This window comes from Limulus polyphemus, unplaced genomic scaffold, assembly GCF_000517525.1.
Source record: "Limulus polyphemus unplaced genomic scaffold, Limulus_polyphemus-2.1.2 Scaffold132, whole genome shotgun sequence".
Taxonomy (NCBI): Eukaryota; Metazoa; Arthropoda; class Merostomata; order Xiphosura; family Limulidae; genus Limulus; species Limulus polyphemus.
In genome coordinates, this window is record NW_013665742.1 from 239,043 (window position 1) to 255,802 (window position 16,760).

General features: G+C 35.8%; 1 protein-coding gene across 2 annotated transcripts in view; it reads left to right on the forward strand.

Moving 5' to 3' along the window:
- The window catches only part of LOC106473624 (hemicentin-1-like), a 256,608-nt gene that overhangs the window by 197,667 nt on the left and 42,181 nt on the right, over positions 1–16,760 (forward strand). For both annotated transcript variants that reach the window (XM_022403095.1, XM_022403100.1), the window contains 4 exons: positions 364–660; positions 6,929–7,201; positions 8,566–8,829; positions 12,373–12,723. In XM_022403095.1, coding sequence (XP_022258803.1) covers positions 364–660; positions 6,929–7,201; positions 8,566–8,829; positions 12,373–12,723 — 1,185 coding nt within the window. The remainder of the gene's footprint in view (positions 1–363; positions 661–6,928; positions 7,202–8,565; positions 8,830–12,372; positions 12,724–16,760) is intronic.

Genomic DNA, 16,760 nt, shown 5'->3' on the forward strand with positions numbered 1-16,760 from the left:
TTTCAGTCGTCGTTCCGAACGTTAATCCAATACATGAGTTTTCAGTCGTCGTTCCGAACGTTAATCCAATACATGAGTTTTCAGTCGTCGTACCGAACGTTAATCCAATTGTTCATATTCCGTAATAGTCGTATTGATTAATTTCTTTATACATTTTATGGCTAAATAATCTGAAATGTTCAGTTCTGAATAATTCTATATGGAAAACCAAAATGTTTATAGAACTAAGAAGGTGATTTAACACCACATGTGACCACATTAAGTAACGATGCTGTTCAAGTGTCAGAATAACGTTTGTTTCATAAATGTCGATAAAACTGAACAAATAAAAAATATCCATGAGACAAAGTTTCTTATTCACAGATCCGCCAATCGTATTGATGGAACCACGATCGGGAATCACCATTAACGAGACTGAGGACGCCACAGTAGGCTGCACCTTTGATGCCAACCCGTCCGAAGTGAGCGATGTGATTTGGTATAAAGACCGCGTGCAGCTGTCGGTGGAAGACAAAGACAAATTTAGATTGAAGAACTCCGGTGAACTTACTCTAGTTATACGGAATGTGACACGCAGTGATTCAGGGCTGTACTCATGCACATTAAGTAATAAGGTTGGACGAGGGAGCCCAGATAAGCATATTGAAATCAATGTAGTGTGTATGTATTTTTTAGTTAATGGAAACTCGAATATTTGAGATGTTTTCAACTTTATTGTAAATCCTTGGAAGTCTTTATTAGTGTAGTACACTAAATAACAATACGTTATTGTTGTAATAGTTTTAAAGACAAGAGAGCGTCACACTATTTACAGTTGTAGGTTGGGCTCAAATATTGTGTTTATAATTAATATAAACATAGTAGTTGATAAAAGTCTATATTAAATGAGATTAGCTAAAACATAGATAATTTAGCCACTTAAGTATCTGTAAAACTTTGGATATTGTCTCTTGTGGTGGTTATTGCTGTCTATGACATTCCGCGCAAAGCTGATCAAGAGGTATCTGCGCAAGCCGTCCTTAATTTTGAAGAAATAGACTAGAGTGAAGACAACTAGTCAACATTACCTTCTCATGAGTTGTACTTAGGGAACAGTGGGATTTTATAATCGCCGTATAACATATACCCTATAGCGCAGTGGATAGCGCGTTGGATTTCTAATCCAAAGGTACCGGGTTCGTTCCCCGGCAGGGATGCCACCACCAGGGATGCTAGCTAAAAAATTACTGCAACAACAACTTCCGTTCAGTGCGAGTCTACAGGGATTATTATTTTATATATATTGTCTGGGCGCGAAACATAGAACCTCGGACCTGTAAATCGACGTTTTTTTATTTATTAATCCTAACGCTGCCCCCCACTGGCACGGCGGTATGTCTGCGGACTTACAACGCTAGAATCCGGGTTTCGATACCCGTGGTGGGCAGAGCACAGATAGCCCATTGTGTAGCTTTGTGCTTAATTAAAAACAAACAATAATCCTAACCCCTGGGCCGGTCTCGGTTCGTTTTTTTTTTATTAAAAAGGATATATCGATATCTCTGTTATGACATCTATACTGTAAAGTCGTTTGAGTGCTTTTTGTTGTTGTTGTTGTTTTTTGTGTTTTTGTGCAGAAGAGTTTTCAGCTTTCCAACCTGCGATGACTATGTAACTTGAAGGGGTTCTTGGATATACCCCAGGGGGATTCCTAAACTTCTTACTGACACACTCCGTCTCATCACCCACATGAAGCCAAATAAATAAATATCGCGCCTGGCGTTGGATACCTTTCCTAGTAAAAGTAACGATTTTTCCCAGTTCACATCAAAAAAACACTTCAAACTTTTACGCTCTTCTATTTCAATGGTTTTCATACATATTTTTCTCGAACAATCAGAAACTTTTGGCTTCAAGAGTGAGACCCGATTAAATATCTAGAGGTATTGGCTCTGATACGCCATAAATGAAAACAAATAACCTAAAATCTGGTCCTTTTTTTTCGTTTTATTTCACGTCATTCGATATTGGATTATAAAATACTTCCTGATGTATACCTTTACGTTTTGATTTAATTCTTTCAGAATGATTTGGTTTTGTAACTTCACGCAAAGCTTCTAGAAGGCTGTCTGCGCTAGCCGTCCCTAATTTAGAAGTAATACACTAGAGAGAAGACACATAGTCAACATAACCTACCGCCAACTCTTGGGCTACTCTTTTTTACCAACGAAGAGTTAGTTTGACCCGAACATTGTAAACCTCCACACAGAGAGCGTATTCGGTAACGGGATTAGAGCTTGCCACCCGCAGAATGTTTTTATAGGTGACATAATGTACTTTCCAAATTCGTAAAGTCTTGTGCATCAAAGTTACAAATCTTATTTTCAAACAAATACTAATGCACCCTGAGAACGTGCAGATATTTAACGACCTATTTAAACTAGCGCAGTAATTAATTTAAATTAGTAGTGAAGTTAACAGATGTTACTTTAAGCATACATCTTAGAATGGCATACGCTACAACAAAAATAAACAAAAAAACAAATGGGTCAAAGAGTTAATATAGTCTGGAAAATTACACCCAAATAAGATTCTAAAAGTCGATGTTCATTAGTTTGTACACGGTTGACGTGTTTCACCGTGAAATTATGCGACAGTTTCAGCTCATTTTGTTGCCCCTACTTCGTGATTAACCTGGATCATTTAAAGCTTGGTTGTCGTGGTAAATGTTTTTGAGTTTTAGTTATTGTTTCCAAGTAGTTGTGTGACAATGTTGCCTGCTAGTGTATTATTTAAAGCTTTGTTATTGTGGTAAATATTTCTGAGTTTTCGTTATTGTTACCATATAGTTTTGTGACAATGTTGCCTGCTGGTGTATCGTTCAAAGCTTTGTTGTTGTGGTAAATGTTTTTGTTTGTTTGTTTTGAATTTCGTCCAAAGCTACACGACGGCTATCTTAGCTAGCCGTCCCTTATTTAGCAGTGTAAGACTAGAGTGAAGGCAGCTAGTCATCACCACCCACCGCCAACTCTTGGGCTACTCTTATACAACCCAATAATGGGATTGACCGTCACATTATAACGCCCCACGGCTGAAAGGGCGAGCATGTGTGACGGGGATTCGAACCTGCGACCCTCAGATTGCGAGTCGAGCGCCTGAACAACCTATCCGAAAGGATTTATAAAGCCAGTGTCATCGAGCTTAATATGGAGAACTTGGGCTTCAGGACAGAAACTGGAGTGATTATTAATGACCAGTCAGTAAGGAACTTACTGTTTGGGTCTGTAATAAGTTCAAAATGACCATATACACCACACAGCTCATTGGACTTTTGTTGTGGTCTCCATAATTCGAAACAACAAGTTTGATGACTGTGCTCTTCATAAATAAAGTTATAGTTTGACGTCTGTATTAACAAACAACGGTTTCGAGTATAGACAGCTAATAATTTGAATATGACGGTTTTACTGGCTTGAATGGTGTGAGGAAGTGACAGTATGAATGGACACGCAGATCTTAATGTGATTCCGAAAGCACTATTTGGAAGTATTTTACGAGAGGAGTATTTTACTATTTGGCAGGATTTTACGAGACGCGTTTTTTACTACTTGGCAGTATTGTGCGAGACGCGTTTTTTACTATTTGGCAGGATTTTACGAGAGTAGTATTTCATTATTTGGCAGTATTTTACGAGACACGTTTTTTACTATTTGGCAGGATTTTACGAGACGCGTTTTTTACTACTTGGCAGTATTGTACGAGACGCGTTTTTTACTGATTGGCAGTATTTTACGGGAGAAGTATTTTATTATTTGGCAGTATTTTACGAGACGCGTTTTTACTATTTGGCAGGATTTTACGAGACGCGTTTTTTACTACTTGGCAGTATTGTACGAGACACGTTTTTTACTAATTGGCAGTATTTTACGAGAGGCGTATTTTACAATTTGGCAGTATACTGACGTAGAATTGAACCTAATTCTACAGCCTTTTGTGGGCTTCAATCAGACAAGATTGTCCTAATACAGGAGAATCCCCGAGTGTTACAACTAAGGTTTCAATAGACTAGCTTGAACAATAAGCCAATTAGGTGGTGATTTGGCAGCAGGAAGATCTGATCTAAATCCTATAAAATATATAAAGAATCTTTTAAGACATTGTGTAGCTTTAATTTTCCACGTGACATCAAAGAGATATGCGTTACACGGACTGAGGAACGGAATCGGATATCCACAAGTCTTATGGTTATTGACGTGCAGTTGGAGAAACAGTATCAATATCTAGCAGGGGCGGATATACACGTTATCAAGTTTTCCATTATTGCGAAATGTGAATCTTTTGGAAAAATGGATTCAGTCTAAACTAACTCCGACAGCTTTAAGTCTAACCTTACTTTACGTGTTGAATCAAGCGATGAAATTTTAATAGAACGAATGTATCCAGTATACAAATGGCGATCCTAAAATACAATCTTATTTGATCTTTGTTGTTTGTTTGTTTTGGTAACGATTTTAATGTATAGTATCGCTACTTTAATTTATTTGGCTTGGTTTATGAGCTAATTTGTTAAGTAGAAGTATGGATTCTTTAATTGTAGACGTACATTGTAAGACATATTTAATTATTCAAACTACATACTTATACACTTACTTGTTTATTAGTCGGATATCTAAAGGAAGACTGAGCGTACACCACTGTTTGGAGAGTAGGATGCACATCATTGCTTGTTCCTTAGTTTGAAAACTGTTCGAAGGTTATAACTATTCGTTCTTATGATAAATGTATAGAGCACATCTGCTTGGAGGGTAGGATGCACATCATTGCTTGTTCCTTAGTTTGAAAACTGTTCGAAGGTTATAACTATTCGTTCTTATGATAATTGTATAGAGCACATCGCGTACACCACTGCTTGGAGGGTAGGATGCACATCATTGCTTGTTTCTTAGTTTGAAAACTGTTCGAAGGTTATAACTATTCGTTCTTATGATAATTGTATAGAGCACATCGCTGCTTGTTCGTTAGATTGATAGCTGTGTAAGAGTATAGCTTTTACATTTCTTGTTCGTTAGTTTCACAATTGTGGAATTTTAAATCATTAACACTATGTTGCAGGCCTCTTCGACCATTCTTATAAAACATGTTTCATGTCATAAACTTTATTTTTTTACCTAGAAAGTTAGCTAAGAAGAACAAAAATAAACAATCAGCTTACTTCGAGGATTCAGTTTCACCAAATCTTATATACTACTAGAAACACTGCCAAAAGTGAAAGGAGAAACAAAGACAAATGGTATATAATGTCTGACTGAGTTTAATCTTAATGTTCATGATGACTATAAATATTACAGGAAAATGAAAAATAAAATTTCAGTTTTACTCAAGCTTCTCAGAGAATATACAGTTTAATTCGGTTAGTAGTTTACAACAGTTTCTTAAACGCGAAAAAACAAACAAACAGCAGTCTCTTCTTTCTGGACCCGGCATGGCTAGGGTTAGGGCTATCAACTCGCAATCTGAGGGTCGTGAGTTCGAATCCCCGTCCCACCAAACATGCTCGCCCTTTCAGCCATGGGGACGTTATAATGTGACGGTCAATCCCACTAGTCGTTGGTAAAAGAGTAGCTCAAGAGTTAGCGGTGGGTGGTGATGACTAGCTGCCTTCCCTCCAGTCTTACACTGCTAAATTAGGGACAGCTAGCGCAGATAGCCCTCGTGTAGCTTTGCGCGAAATTCAAACAAATAAACTCTTCTTTCTTTTAAAGAACATAATGTGCTGAACAGTCAGGAATACTTTTAAACTAATCGAAGATTCATCATAAAGACATAACGTGACACAGTGAATTGTCATATCGAAGCATATGTATTTTCACACTTGTTTTATCTTATACACTGAATTAATTGAAGCTCAAGTAAAATCCTTTAAAAAAAGGTAAGTTTTCTTTGGATTTTCTGTAAGTCGCTACTTGACTTTAACTCACTCAGTAGAAATCGAAGCTGATGAAGGAAGGAATCGAAAATAACGTGGCTCAGTGGTAAGTCTGGGGGCTTATCACTCTGAAAATGGGGTTTCCATGCTCGCCGAGGACGTAGCAGTGTAGTTTTGCGCTTAACAACAAGAAAAAAAAACATTAGTTTTTAAAATATTGTTAATTGTGTTTTAGCTAATGAACAGATTTTATAACAAATTTGTTATGTAAACTAAGACTACAAGTTGCATTGTTACTTCATCTAATCTTCGGTAGTAGGATTTTAACCAAAGATGTTTGTTTGTTTGTAATTAAGTACAACGCTACATAATGGACTATCTGTGCTCTGCCCACCACGGGTATCGAAATCCGGATTCTAGCGTTGTAAGTCAGCAGACATACCGCTGTGCCACAGAAGGGGGAGGCAATCAAAGATGTTTTTTGATACAGCTCTTCAACCGGCATATTTTCATTGGTGTGATTTGTTTTGGTCAAGTGTTTCGTTTTCCAGCACGTGAACTAAATATTTATTTACTTATTCGTTTGATGCACAACTTATTAACTGATCTCCCAAATTCTGAATTGCAATCGATAATTTTAAAGGTACCAATAACGCATAAGTGTAATTACAATGTAAATAATATCCTGCAATGGTGGCATAAATTTGATTAGGTGTATTTCGTTAAGCTTTCTTGAAACCTAATTTTGAGAAGGGAACAAAATTGCATCTTCAACCAGACACATAGAGAGATTATTAGAAACGGGTGCCGCCATATTGAATATTAATACAAATGATACGAAAAGAAAAGCTTGTGTAGAGAGAGTATTGTGTCGGTGTGATTAATTGCTTCATGTCTTTACTGTCTAATATATATACGTTCAAAATAATGTGTTATTATATACACAACAGTGTGATGATAATGTTGGACATACATGTGCTGTTTGAAATTCCCTTGCAAATTCAGATTTATCTTTGTCTTTAGATCCTCCAGTGGTAGATATATCTATATCGCCTACATTTATCAACGAAAATGACGGTTCTACTGTGTCTATGAGATGTTTAACAGTAGATGGAAACCCCCGGAACCTTCTTCGGGTCCGATGGTACAAAAATGAACAGTTTATGAATGAAACTGTAGAAGATCGGATGGAGGTTGAAAACGTTAGTCGGGAAGCGACTGCTGATTACACCTGCGAAGCAGAAAACTTAGCAGGCTGGGGCGACCGCTCAGAATCCCAGAAACTAATAGTTAACTGTAAGCGAAACTTTTTTTTTTAATCAACAAATTGAAATGTAGTTAGTAAGTAGTATGTTTCGTATTCTGTAAAATAATCAGCATGTAATTAACATTCGCGATAATTTTGGGTCTACTTTTTATGCCGTCAACGGCGTATTAAAATGTTACTTGTTATAGAAGTTGACATGCTTTAGACAAGCACAAGCAAAGAAAGTTAGTAAATGGCATCATGATGATGTATAAATTCACTCGCACAAGTTACGTAGCACTTGTTATGTTGCTAAGAGATGGCGTGTCGCTTGAGAACAGCCGCAAGTTTCAGAGTTAAGTAAAAGGTGTTCAGCTTTATTGTTCTTTCATGCAAGAATTAAAACAAAGATTATTGACCATTGTTAATTTCAAAGACTGGGATTAGTGGCGCAAGACAACACTGCCTGAAACTGTCGTCATGGCTACTACACAGTCATGCATGGACCGGAAATATCTCTTAATACGTACAATACTTTTCAATAAGTTTCAGAAAGTTTTAACAATATTTTCCTGTATACGGGTTTTACATGTCCTACTTTCGATTCTGGTTTAGCAGCTTACTAATCGAACGAAAACTCTTTTCGTAACACTTGCTGTGTTGTAATCAGCGAAAAATGTCTGGATATAGCATTAGTTATTCAATTTAAATTGGTGAAGAGTTACTCTCAAGATCTAATTAAAATCTATAGAATAAACGGGGAAATATTTAATATTTTGTTAAAACTAGTATACTCACATTGAAGTTTTCTGCCGTTTCACTTTCGATAACTATTTTGCGATTAGCAGCTAGAAGTGTGTGAAACGGTCGCCACGAAACTTTAATACTGACAAAAGATATGACAAATAACATATTCAAAATACTTCCCGAATTTTGAATAACCCTATACTTTTACTCTTAAATATGAAGTTCATTCCAGGAAATACAGTACTTATAGTTTCGATTGTTCAAAAATATTATGATAAACTGGTAACTAGGATATTTCAAAAAAAAAAAGATTTATATTTATCAATTTCAATATACGTGGAGAAAATCTATCGCGCTTTGCTGACTATTTGATTTGCTGAAAATATAAAAACCGTACTTTTTCCTGAGTAAATTCAAGGACGAATAACGATCAAGTTAATGAAGAAACTTATTTACCAGTGGTGTTTGACTATACGGCTGAAAGTGAGTTATATACACGTGTTGTATTTCTAATCAAAATTCTTGTTCTTATTATCATATTATGTATATTCTACTTCAAGCAAACAACCGTGTTTTGCGAAAAAAAAATTAGAGAAATTGTTTCGTTTGCAGTTTTTATTGTTTCTTTAAAACTTTCCTTATGACGAAAAAAAATGATTCGTGGCAGATCTCCCAGGTCCAGCAAAGGTGGTAGAGATAACTTCTCCAGCAGTCAAAGGTCGAAGGTCAACCTTACAGTGTATAGTAGAAGACTTGGGTAGTCCAAAGGCTACACAGTTCCATTGGAAACACAGCATCGAAGTTCTCCCTGACATTTTCCAGAATTATACCACAGATCCAGTTGGACTAGATACACAAGGAAACTATACTTGTTCAGCTGTTAATAACGTAGGTAGAGGGCCATCCGGATACATCAATTTAGCAGCAATGGGTAAGCATTTAACGTATTGTAAGGTAGTTATTTAAAATTACAATAAAATGTAGGGTTTAGCCGGTTTGGTGAATGCACGTTTTGTTGTATTCTTAATATGATTAACTTACAAGCACACTTCTAAAATTGCGGAAAAAATTCACGTGGATACTTCAAAAGTAGCAAATAAAGTTACGTTAGAACAGCTAGAAGCTGAAGTTACACCGTAGAAAAGGTGCCATTTAGGACTATATTAGTTAGTAAGCTCATGTTAAATTTATCATGTGTTTGGTAGATTTGTGTTAATATCTTGCTTTAAAAACCATTAAATTTCAGCCAGTACGATTCTTTCGTGTGTATTTGCGGCTATAATATTCAGGCATTATTGATATTTTATACACTGTTGTATAAAAAAAAAAATGCTAACCCTAGTTATATTCTCGTCGCTTTGTTCCCTGAACGTTTTGTGATAGGTTATTGCCTAATTAGAACATAATGTAGACAGGCAATCATTGGTCCTCTATCATTATTTAAGTTGTAGTGATAAAACGATACGAGTATCGTATAGTGAAGCCGTGATACGATTGTATCGACAGGTTCGTCCGATACGACACGATTTATGTATCTGCACGACATTTGGCAAGCTTTCAGTAAACATTATAAGTGTTTTGTACAGAAAAAAATCAGAATTTCCAACAAGATGTTTTTGCCAAAAATTAATGATTGAGTACTACATGTTGTCTTCATTTCGTTTATAAAAAATATTACATGCCAAGTAACATAACAAATTAACAATAACAAAATAGATAGACAGACATTAACTTGCGCATGAAAATTTTAAAAATCACTGCAAAGTGCGAAGTACTTAAATAAGACAAGGTTAGTAATATAGATAATAAATTACACACAAGACTGTCAAACTTTGTAACAAACCGTTGGTAAAACTTCTGTATCTAGATACGTATCGTATTGACTTCTGTGATAAGATACACACCCCTAATCATTATTAATAACAGCTTAAAGTAATCAAGTTTATGATAATATGTAACCACACTATATCTACTATACCCAGTGCCGTTGAGGCCTTTTGCATAGTAGCAGGGCTTCTCGTGCTGGCCGGGATACGACAGATATAGTGGCGATTGAGATCCTATTTATAATAGGAATTTACTTGACAACAACTGTTACAGTGTAAACTGGATTAAGTTGATGTGTAATTTTTCAGAAATTCAACTTATGTCGCAACACATCAGAATTACGGTAAAGATTATTTTATACTATGGGCAACAATAATAACAAAAATAGGCATTTTGACTTCGAGAAAATTTTTTCATTAGTATTTATTATTTTGTGTTTTTCATTATAAAAGGAACTTAGACAAACACTGGAAACAGAATGACTTTAGTGCTATATACTTCGAGCTTCGTTTATCATTAGCATCAAATTGTTTTGTTTTTGATGTCAGAAAATTCAGTTTGTTTAATGGAAAGAGAATGACATATTGACGCCGTTTACTTTAATTTGAGACAGGCTCTAGGCCTATCTCTTGAAATAATCTATATATATATGTGAAATAAATCTTCGAGCTTTCACATTTTCCGTCAAAGTTTGGTTTGAAGCGTAAGCGTATACGTTCAAAATAACTTTACATTTCACTATCTTTCAATATAGGTATTATTTGTCGTGCTAAACATTTGCGGAAAGACGTAATAGCTGAAATGCTTCACTTCTGAGAAGACACGTTTTATGTAAATGTTAAGAAGCTTACATTTTATGTGTTCTTCGAGAAAATACTTGTAGTAATTAAAGAAATAAACCCTGAGCTTAATTTTGAGAAATAGCAATTTTCAAGAACCAAAGTACCATTTCTAGCGTTTTGGAGTCAAACAAACTATTTACTGGTTAGTAATTAGCAAACTTCTACTTAATGTTTCTAGATCTCACGAAGTTTTATTACTCGTTCGTAAACTAATTGGATCGATGAAAGTTTTACCAACTGGTAATAAGATGTAAAGCCTTTGTGGTGTAATTTTCCTTCAGGGAATTTATACAGTTAAGATTTATTCCCAGTCTATTTGTTACAAACGTATATAATATTAACTTTATCGCTTGAGTAGAGACATAAATACGTCCTTCCCGACTTAACCACGTGATAGATAAAACGACAATGAAGGAATCAAAGATACCTCGTCAGCAGCAAACTTTACTCATTAAAGTGTAAGGTTGTAATGTTTGAGTGTTACTTTATTAACTCATACATATTTTTTGTTTGCTTTTTGCTTAATAGCTGCCTATAGTGAAAATGTTATTTATTGATGGCAAAAGATTTCTTGCGTTCTGCAATATGTAATATCGCATCGTGTTTGTTGATATAATTCTTAACAATTAATGGATTTTTTGAGATGGATATCTCTCTCATTTTGCACTGAGTCTTGCTAAGTTTTATTCCCAGTTTTGCTCATAAAATATGTTGAGCAAAGAAATTTTTTTTTCCTTTTGTTTTTATTAATAAGTTTTAAAACTTTCAAAATATACCATTTATGAAAATCAAATCCCACGTGCAACGCGGAACTCACTTTCAATTAGGGTAAACTCGTTGTACCACTGTAATTCACATTAACATTAATGTTTTCACATCGAACACAATTTATGAGGGAAGATAATATTTAATTTCTTCGCCTGAACTAAGCAATATAAGATAGAACATAAGCCGAATCAACTGTACCACTTGTTCAAGTTTAAATGCTGTGACCAGTCACGTCAGTACGTTCTGTTCTGTAAAGATCCTTGAATAGTGCTTAAGATAGGTGTCACAACAATGGAGGTATGGAAAAAAGGAAGCTATGATTCTGATAAGCTAGTAATTTTATGTACATGCTCACACGAGATGAGTGTATATGATATCAGGCCCATCACCTTAATTAATGAAATCATTTAACCTCTTTGAAATATGAAATAACTGTGGACGAATGGCAAAAAATGTACGAATACAAAAGACTTCCAGAACGAAATTTGACCCTAGTTTTAGGTCAAAATCAACATAAATATGGCCCGTGTATATCTACAAAGATCATTTTATGCGTTTATGTTTGAAATATAAAGTTATCTTTAATTACAGAAGAATAATTTAACTATTCGCTGTTCAATACACCAGTGGTATAAATTTAAACTATATTTACCTCCCTTAATGAATTAAAAAAAATACCCAGTTGCACCTTTTGTGTGTGTGATCCTGTGTGCTAACTCCTTTGTCAGAATTTTTCTCACTTAGTTTTTATTGTTTACTAAGTTGAAGTAGTAATTTCAATGTATTTTTGTGAGACAGAAAATAGTTCATCATTTAGATATTTAGTCTTCTTTGACAATTAAATACATCTATATAGAATGAAACAAATTTACAAGCGTGTTCATTTGAAATATTTCCTCGTAAAAAATGTTGGTACTCATCAATCAGTTCTCTGTCGAAGTAACAGTACGAATAACGCTAAGAAAACTTATGTATTCCTTTCCATCTTCATAGGGTAGATATTACTTGTGATTGAATTTATCTTTGTTTCTGTTTAGCACCACCTTCTCTGATCGACAGTCTTCCACGTGTTCATGGAGCACCTTCGGACAGCAGTAGCGTGAGCATTTCGTGTAGAATTGAATGCGATCCCTTGTGTGAGATTGAATGGCTTCGTGATGGAGAGAGTATTATGGATTCTGATTTGTTCTTCGTGAAGACAACGGTTCATCCCGAGGAGTTACGTTCAAACCGATTCAAATCCGTTGTCAGCACTCTCCACTGGAACTTTACGGCTTGGCCAGGTGCTGCTCTAAGCCGAAACACCGACAACGCCAACTACACTTGTCAAAGTAGTAAGACTATCATAGGACCAGGAGTTGCAACTACAACCTTTTTTAAAGTAGAATGTAAGTTACATCGATTTGAGACGAATAGTTTTCATTACAAGTCACAAAATACCACGAAGTCCTTTGAAGCAACTAACCTTGAAAAAAAAGGAGTATATACTGTTATATTGGTTGTATTTATCTATAATGAAGATCTATGGTGTGTTAATCTATTTAACAGCTAATTAAGAAACGTGATAAAGTCCACATACGTGTTACACAGCTAAGAAGTATCATACCACCCTTGATATTTCTTATAGACACGTATGTAAGAGGAAACTGAGTTGAGTAAAACAAAATAACAGTTGTCCAATGTTAAAGGTAACAATATTTTTCACTGTTTCCAGAACATTTATAATTCATTACTCGATACTCGACAAATTCCGATTAATTTGGCCCGGCATGACCAGGTGATTAGGGCACTCGACACTGGTTAGTGCAATCTGCGGGTCGCGAGTTCGAATCCCCGTCCCACCAAACATGCTCGCCCTTTCAGCCGTGGGGGCGTTATAATGTGACGGTCAATTAAGTGAACACAACTGATAGCCCACTATGGCTTTGATCTATAGATATACGTATTCATAATGGTAAATTTGTTTTTCACACTTGTTTAAAGCACCGGCACTTTTATTTCGAATGAGTTAATTGCAACGTTTGTCCAGCAAAATGCCAATACCATTGAATACATCGGTAAATTTCAAAATAGCTAGAAATGAAAATATAGAAGTGGTGGGAAAATGAGGAAAGCTCATTTCTTTACCTAATGTAAAGTTTGTTTGTTTGTTTTGAATTTCGCGCAAAGCTACACGAGGGCTATCAGCGATAGCCGTCCCTAATTTAGCAATGAAAGCCAACTCTTGGGCTACTCTTTTACCAACGAATAGTGGAACGAATAGTGGAATTGACCGTCACATTATAACGCCACCACGGCTGAAAGGGCGAGCATTTTTGGTGTGACGGGGATTCGAACATTATTCGATGACAATCTTTCTGGTCGACCTAACTGAACGGGTGAGCTTGTTTTAGGATATTCACTCAAAGCTACTCAAGTAACATCTGTTCTAGCTGACCCTAATTTGTAATTAATACAGTACATGGAAAGCAGCTAGTCAACAGCACTCACTGCCAATTCTTCGACTACTCTAATCTAATAGTGGGTTTTGATCGTCACTCTTATAAAGCTGGTATGGACCCAAAGAGGGAAGCGCGATCTTTTTATTTCTAAGTCAAAGAATACGAACTATGGAACGTCGATCTATAGTCCGCTACCCTAATCACTCGGACACGCCTGCCCCGCGGCTAATATGACAAATATTACAAAAAGCTGTAGTTTTCAGCTGATCAGGTAAGTGTTTTACTGCCCATCGCGAGCTGGTATGTTTAAATTCAATAAGAAGCTTAAGGCTGAGTAAAATGTCAAACAATGTTCGTACAGTTTTAGTAACTGTATGGCATTCTGATAAAGAGGTCACCCGGTAGGACAGCGGTAAGTTTACGTATTTACAGCGCTAAAATCCAGGGTTCGATTGCCCTGTTTGTTTGTTTGTTATGAATTTCGAGCAAAGCTGCACGACGACTATCTGAGCAGGCCGTCTCTAATTTAGCAGTGATAGATTACAGATAAGGAAGCTAGTCAACAGCACCCACCACCAACTCTTGGGCTACTTTTTTTATCTTAACTAAGGTATTGGGGATTGACTGTAATTCTTATAATACAACCACATCTTAAGTGTGCGGGGAATATTTTGTTGTGTTGCATGGAATTGAACATGGCTCGCTTGCCCTGAAACCCAAAGCTTTACCACAAGGCCAATCCGCACCCAAAATCATTTGCGAGATCTAGAATAACACAAATTGGTTTATCAAACATACCCCCCCCCCCGAATTAATTTGACTACAAAAACAATAATGGTGACGCAGGCAAATAACGCTTTGTGTATTCAAGAAGATTTCATAAAGTATAAATTTTGTATAGCTGATGATCTGAATTATGATCAAGATGGTGGACAAGAGGCTTTAACATCAAATCAAATTTTCTTTCAACGAGTTATCTATCACTCTCGTTATATATAAGCTTGATCACACTTTATAAGAACAGTATGCTATAGTACTGTGGCGTGTCATCATCATAAACCCGAGTCGTAGCGCCACGGGCGACAAGAAATAACACCACAATAAACTTGTGGTCGGAGATCACGCCTCTTCCTGAGAAAGGATATTTGAATAGCGAGATTGTTATACGATGTAGACTGAAAGAACACAACATTCTGAAAAAAGAATGAACCTTTAATGGTCTACATGTAAGCGAAAGAAACGGTACACCTGAGTGTTTAAAGCAGTAAGTCGCTCCAAACTAAACCCAGGCAAATTCAAGTTAGTAAGAAAGATGGCTTATGAAACAGGAATCACGTAAATCCATTTCGACAACCTACTCGTCAGGATCCGAAATACAGTTCTAAAAGAGTTTTGTGCTTTTAGGATTCTTAACTATGAGTTTGAAAGCCGAAGTCCACGAGCAAGAAGACTGTCCGTGGAAAGTTTGACTAGACTTATAGTCTAAGATTGGACTTTCACAGAAACTTCTTACAATAAAAATTATGGTATCGGGCAACAATACCTGATCATTACCATCAGACTGAACACAATCGAAGACAGAAAGGAACCTGGAATTTCGTTCTTACAAAATGCAATTAACCTTCAGTATTTTTTATCGTGCTTGATGTTTTTAAATGTAAAACTATCATTTTTTCGATTTAATTTTTCATTGAGGATTGATTGACTGACTGCAGTTAAGTACAAAGCGACACAATAGGCTATCTATGCCCTGCCCACCACGGGTATCGAAACCCGGTTTTTAGTGTTGTAAGTCCGCAGACATACCGTTGTGCCCCTGGGGGGCAAAAATAACACCTCACATTTTGTCGAGGACAGGGATCGAACCTGCGTCCCTTAGATTGCTAGTCACGCGCCCTAACCACCTGACTATACCCTTCATTGAGGAATTATTAATGTATTAAACCTGATTGTTAAAATATCTTCTTCAATAACATATGGATGTAGATGATTAATATTTTGGTAGCTGAGAGAAGGAAGATTTTAAGGTAACATTACGATAAGTAGGACAAAGACTCTCACCTTGTTGGTGAAGATATGATTAAAAACTACATATATTACTTTTGGATCTCAATTATTGAAGAAAAAAGTTTAAGAGAAATATCGATAACTTAAAGATAAATTTAAATATTGACAAATTGTGACCAACAATTACGAACTTGTCAAAATATATCGTATCTTGGAGAACCATAATTTGATTAAAGAACTCCAAACTGGCATTTATCGATTTATTTAAAAATTATACCAATTATTGGCGTGTGGAATCAATATCAGTTCCACTCTTACAAATAATATAATATTGACTTTTCTAGTCATGAAATGCTAAGCCTAAACTACACTATACTTGAAAGACAAATTTGGACTGAAATGAAATTTTAAAGTTTATGTAACGATTATAATAAAGACAACATAAAAAATATATTATTTTTTTATGAGTGACTGAATACGTAAAAACGATTCACACTCCTTTCCTCAAGTATAAATTGTAATTATCGTTTGCTAGTGCGCGGAACTTCATTGTTTTTTGTAGTTAAGCACAGAGCTACACAATGGGCTAACTGTGCTGTTCCCACCACGGGAATCAAAACCCGGTTTCTAGCGTTATAAGTCTGCAAACTTACCACTGGAACTTCGTAGTAACATCAAATGAAAAGTACCTAAATAAAGAAGCAAAAAAACATTTAAACACTATGAGTAAGGGCTAATTTTTAATATGTCAGATATCTATAAAAAATAGAACTTAAAGAGGATCATCATTTTGCCACTCAGCTGAAAGTCTGTAGACCTGTAACGCTAAACACCCAGTTTCGATATCCCTGATGGGAACAGCACTAGTACCCATAGTGCAGCTTTGGGTCAAAAACAGAACAGATAAATAAAACTCTGTCATATTGCATGAATTCGTTCTACTTCACAAAATGTAATTGAACTCCAACAATTGTCTT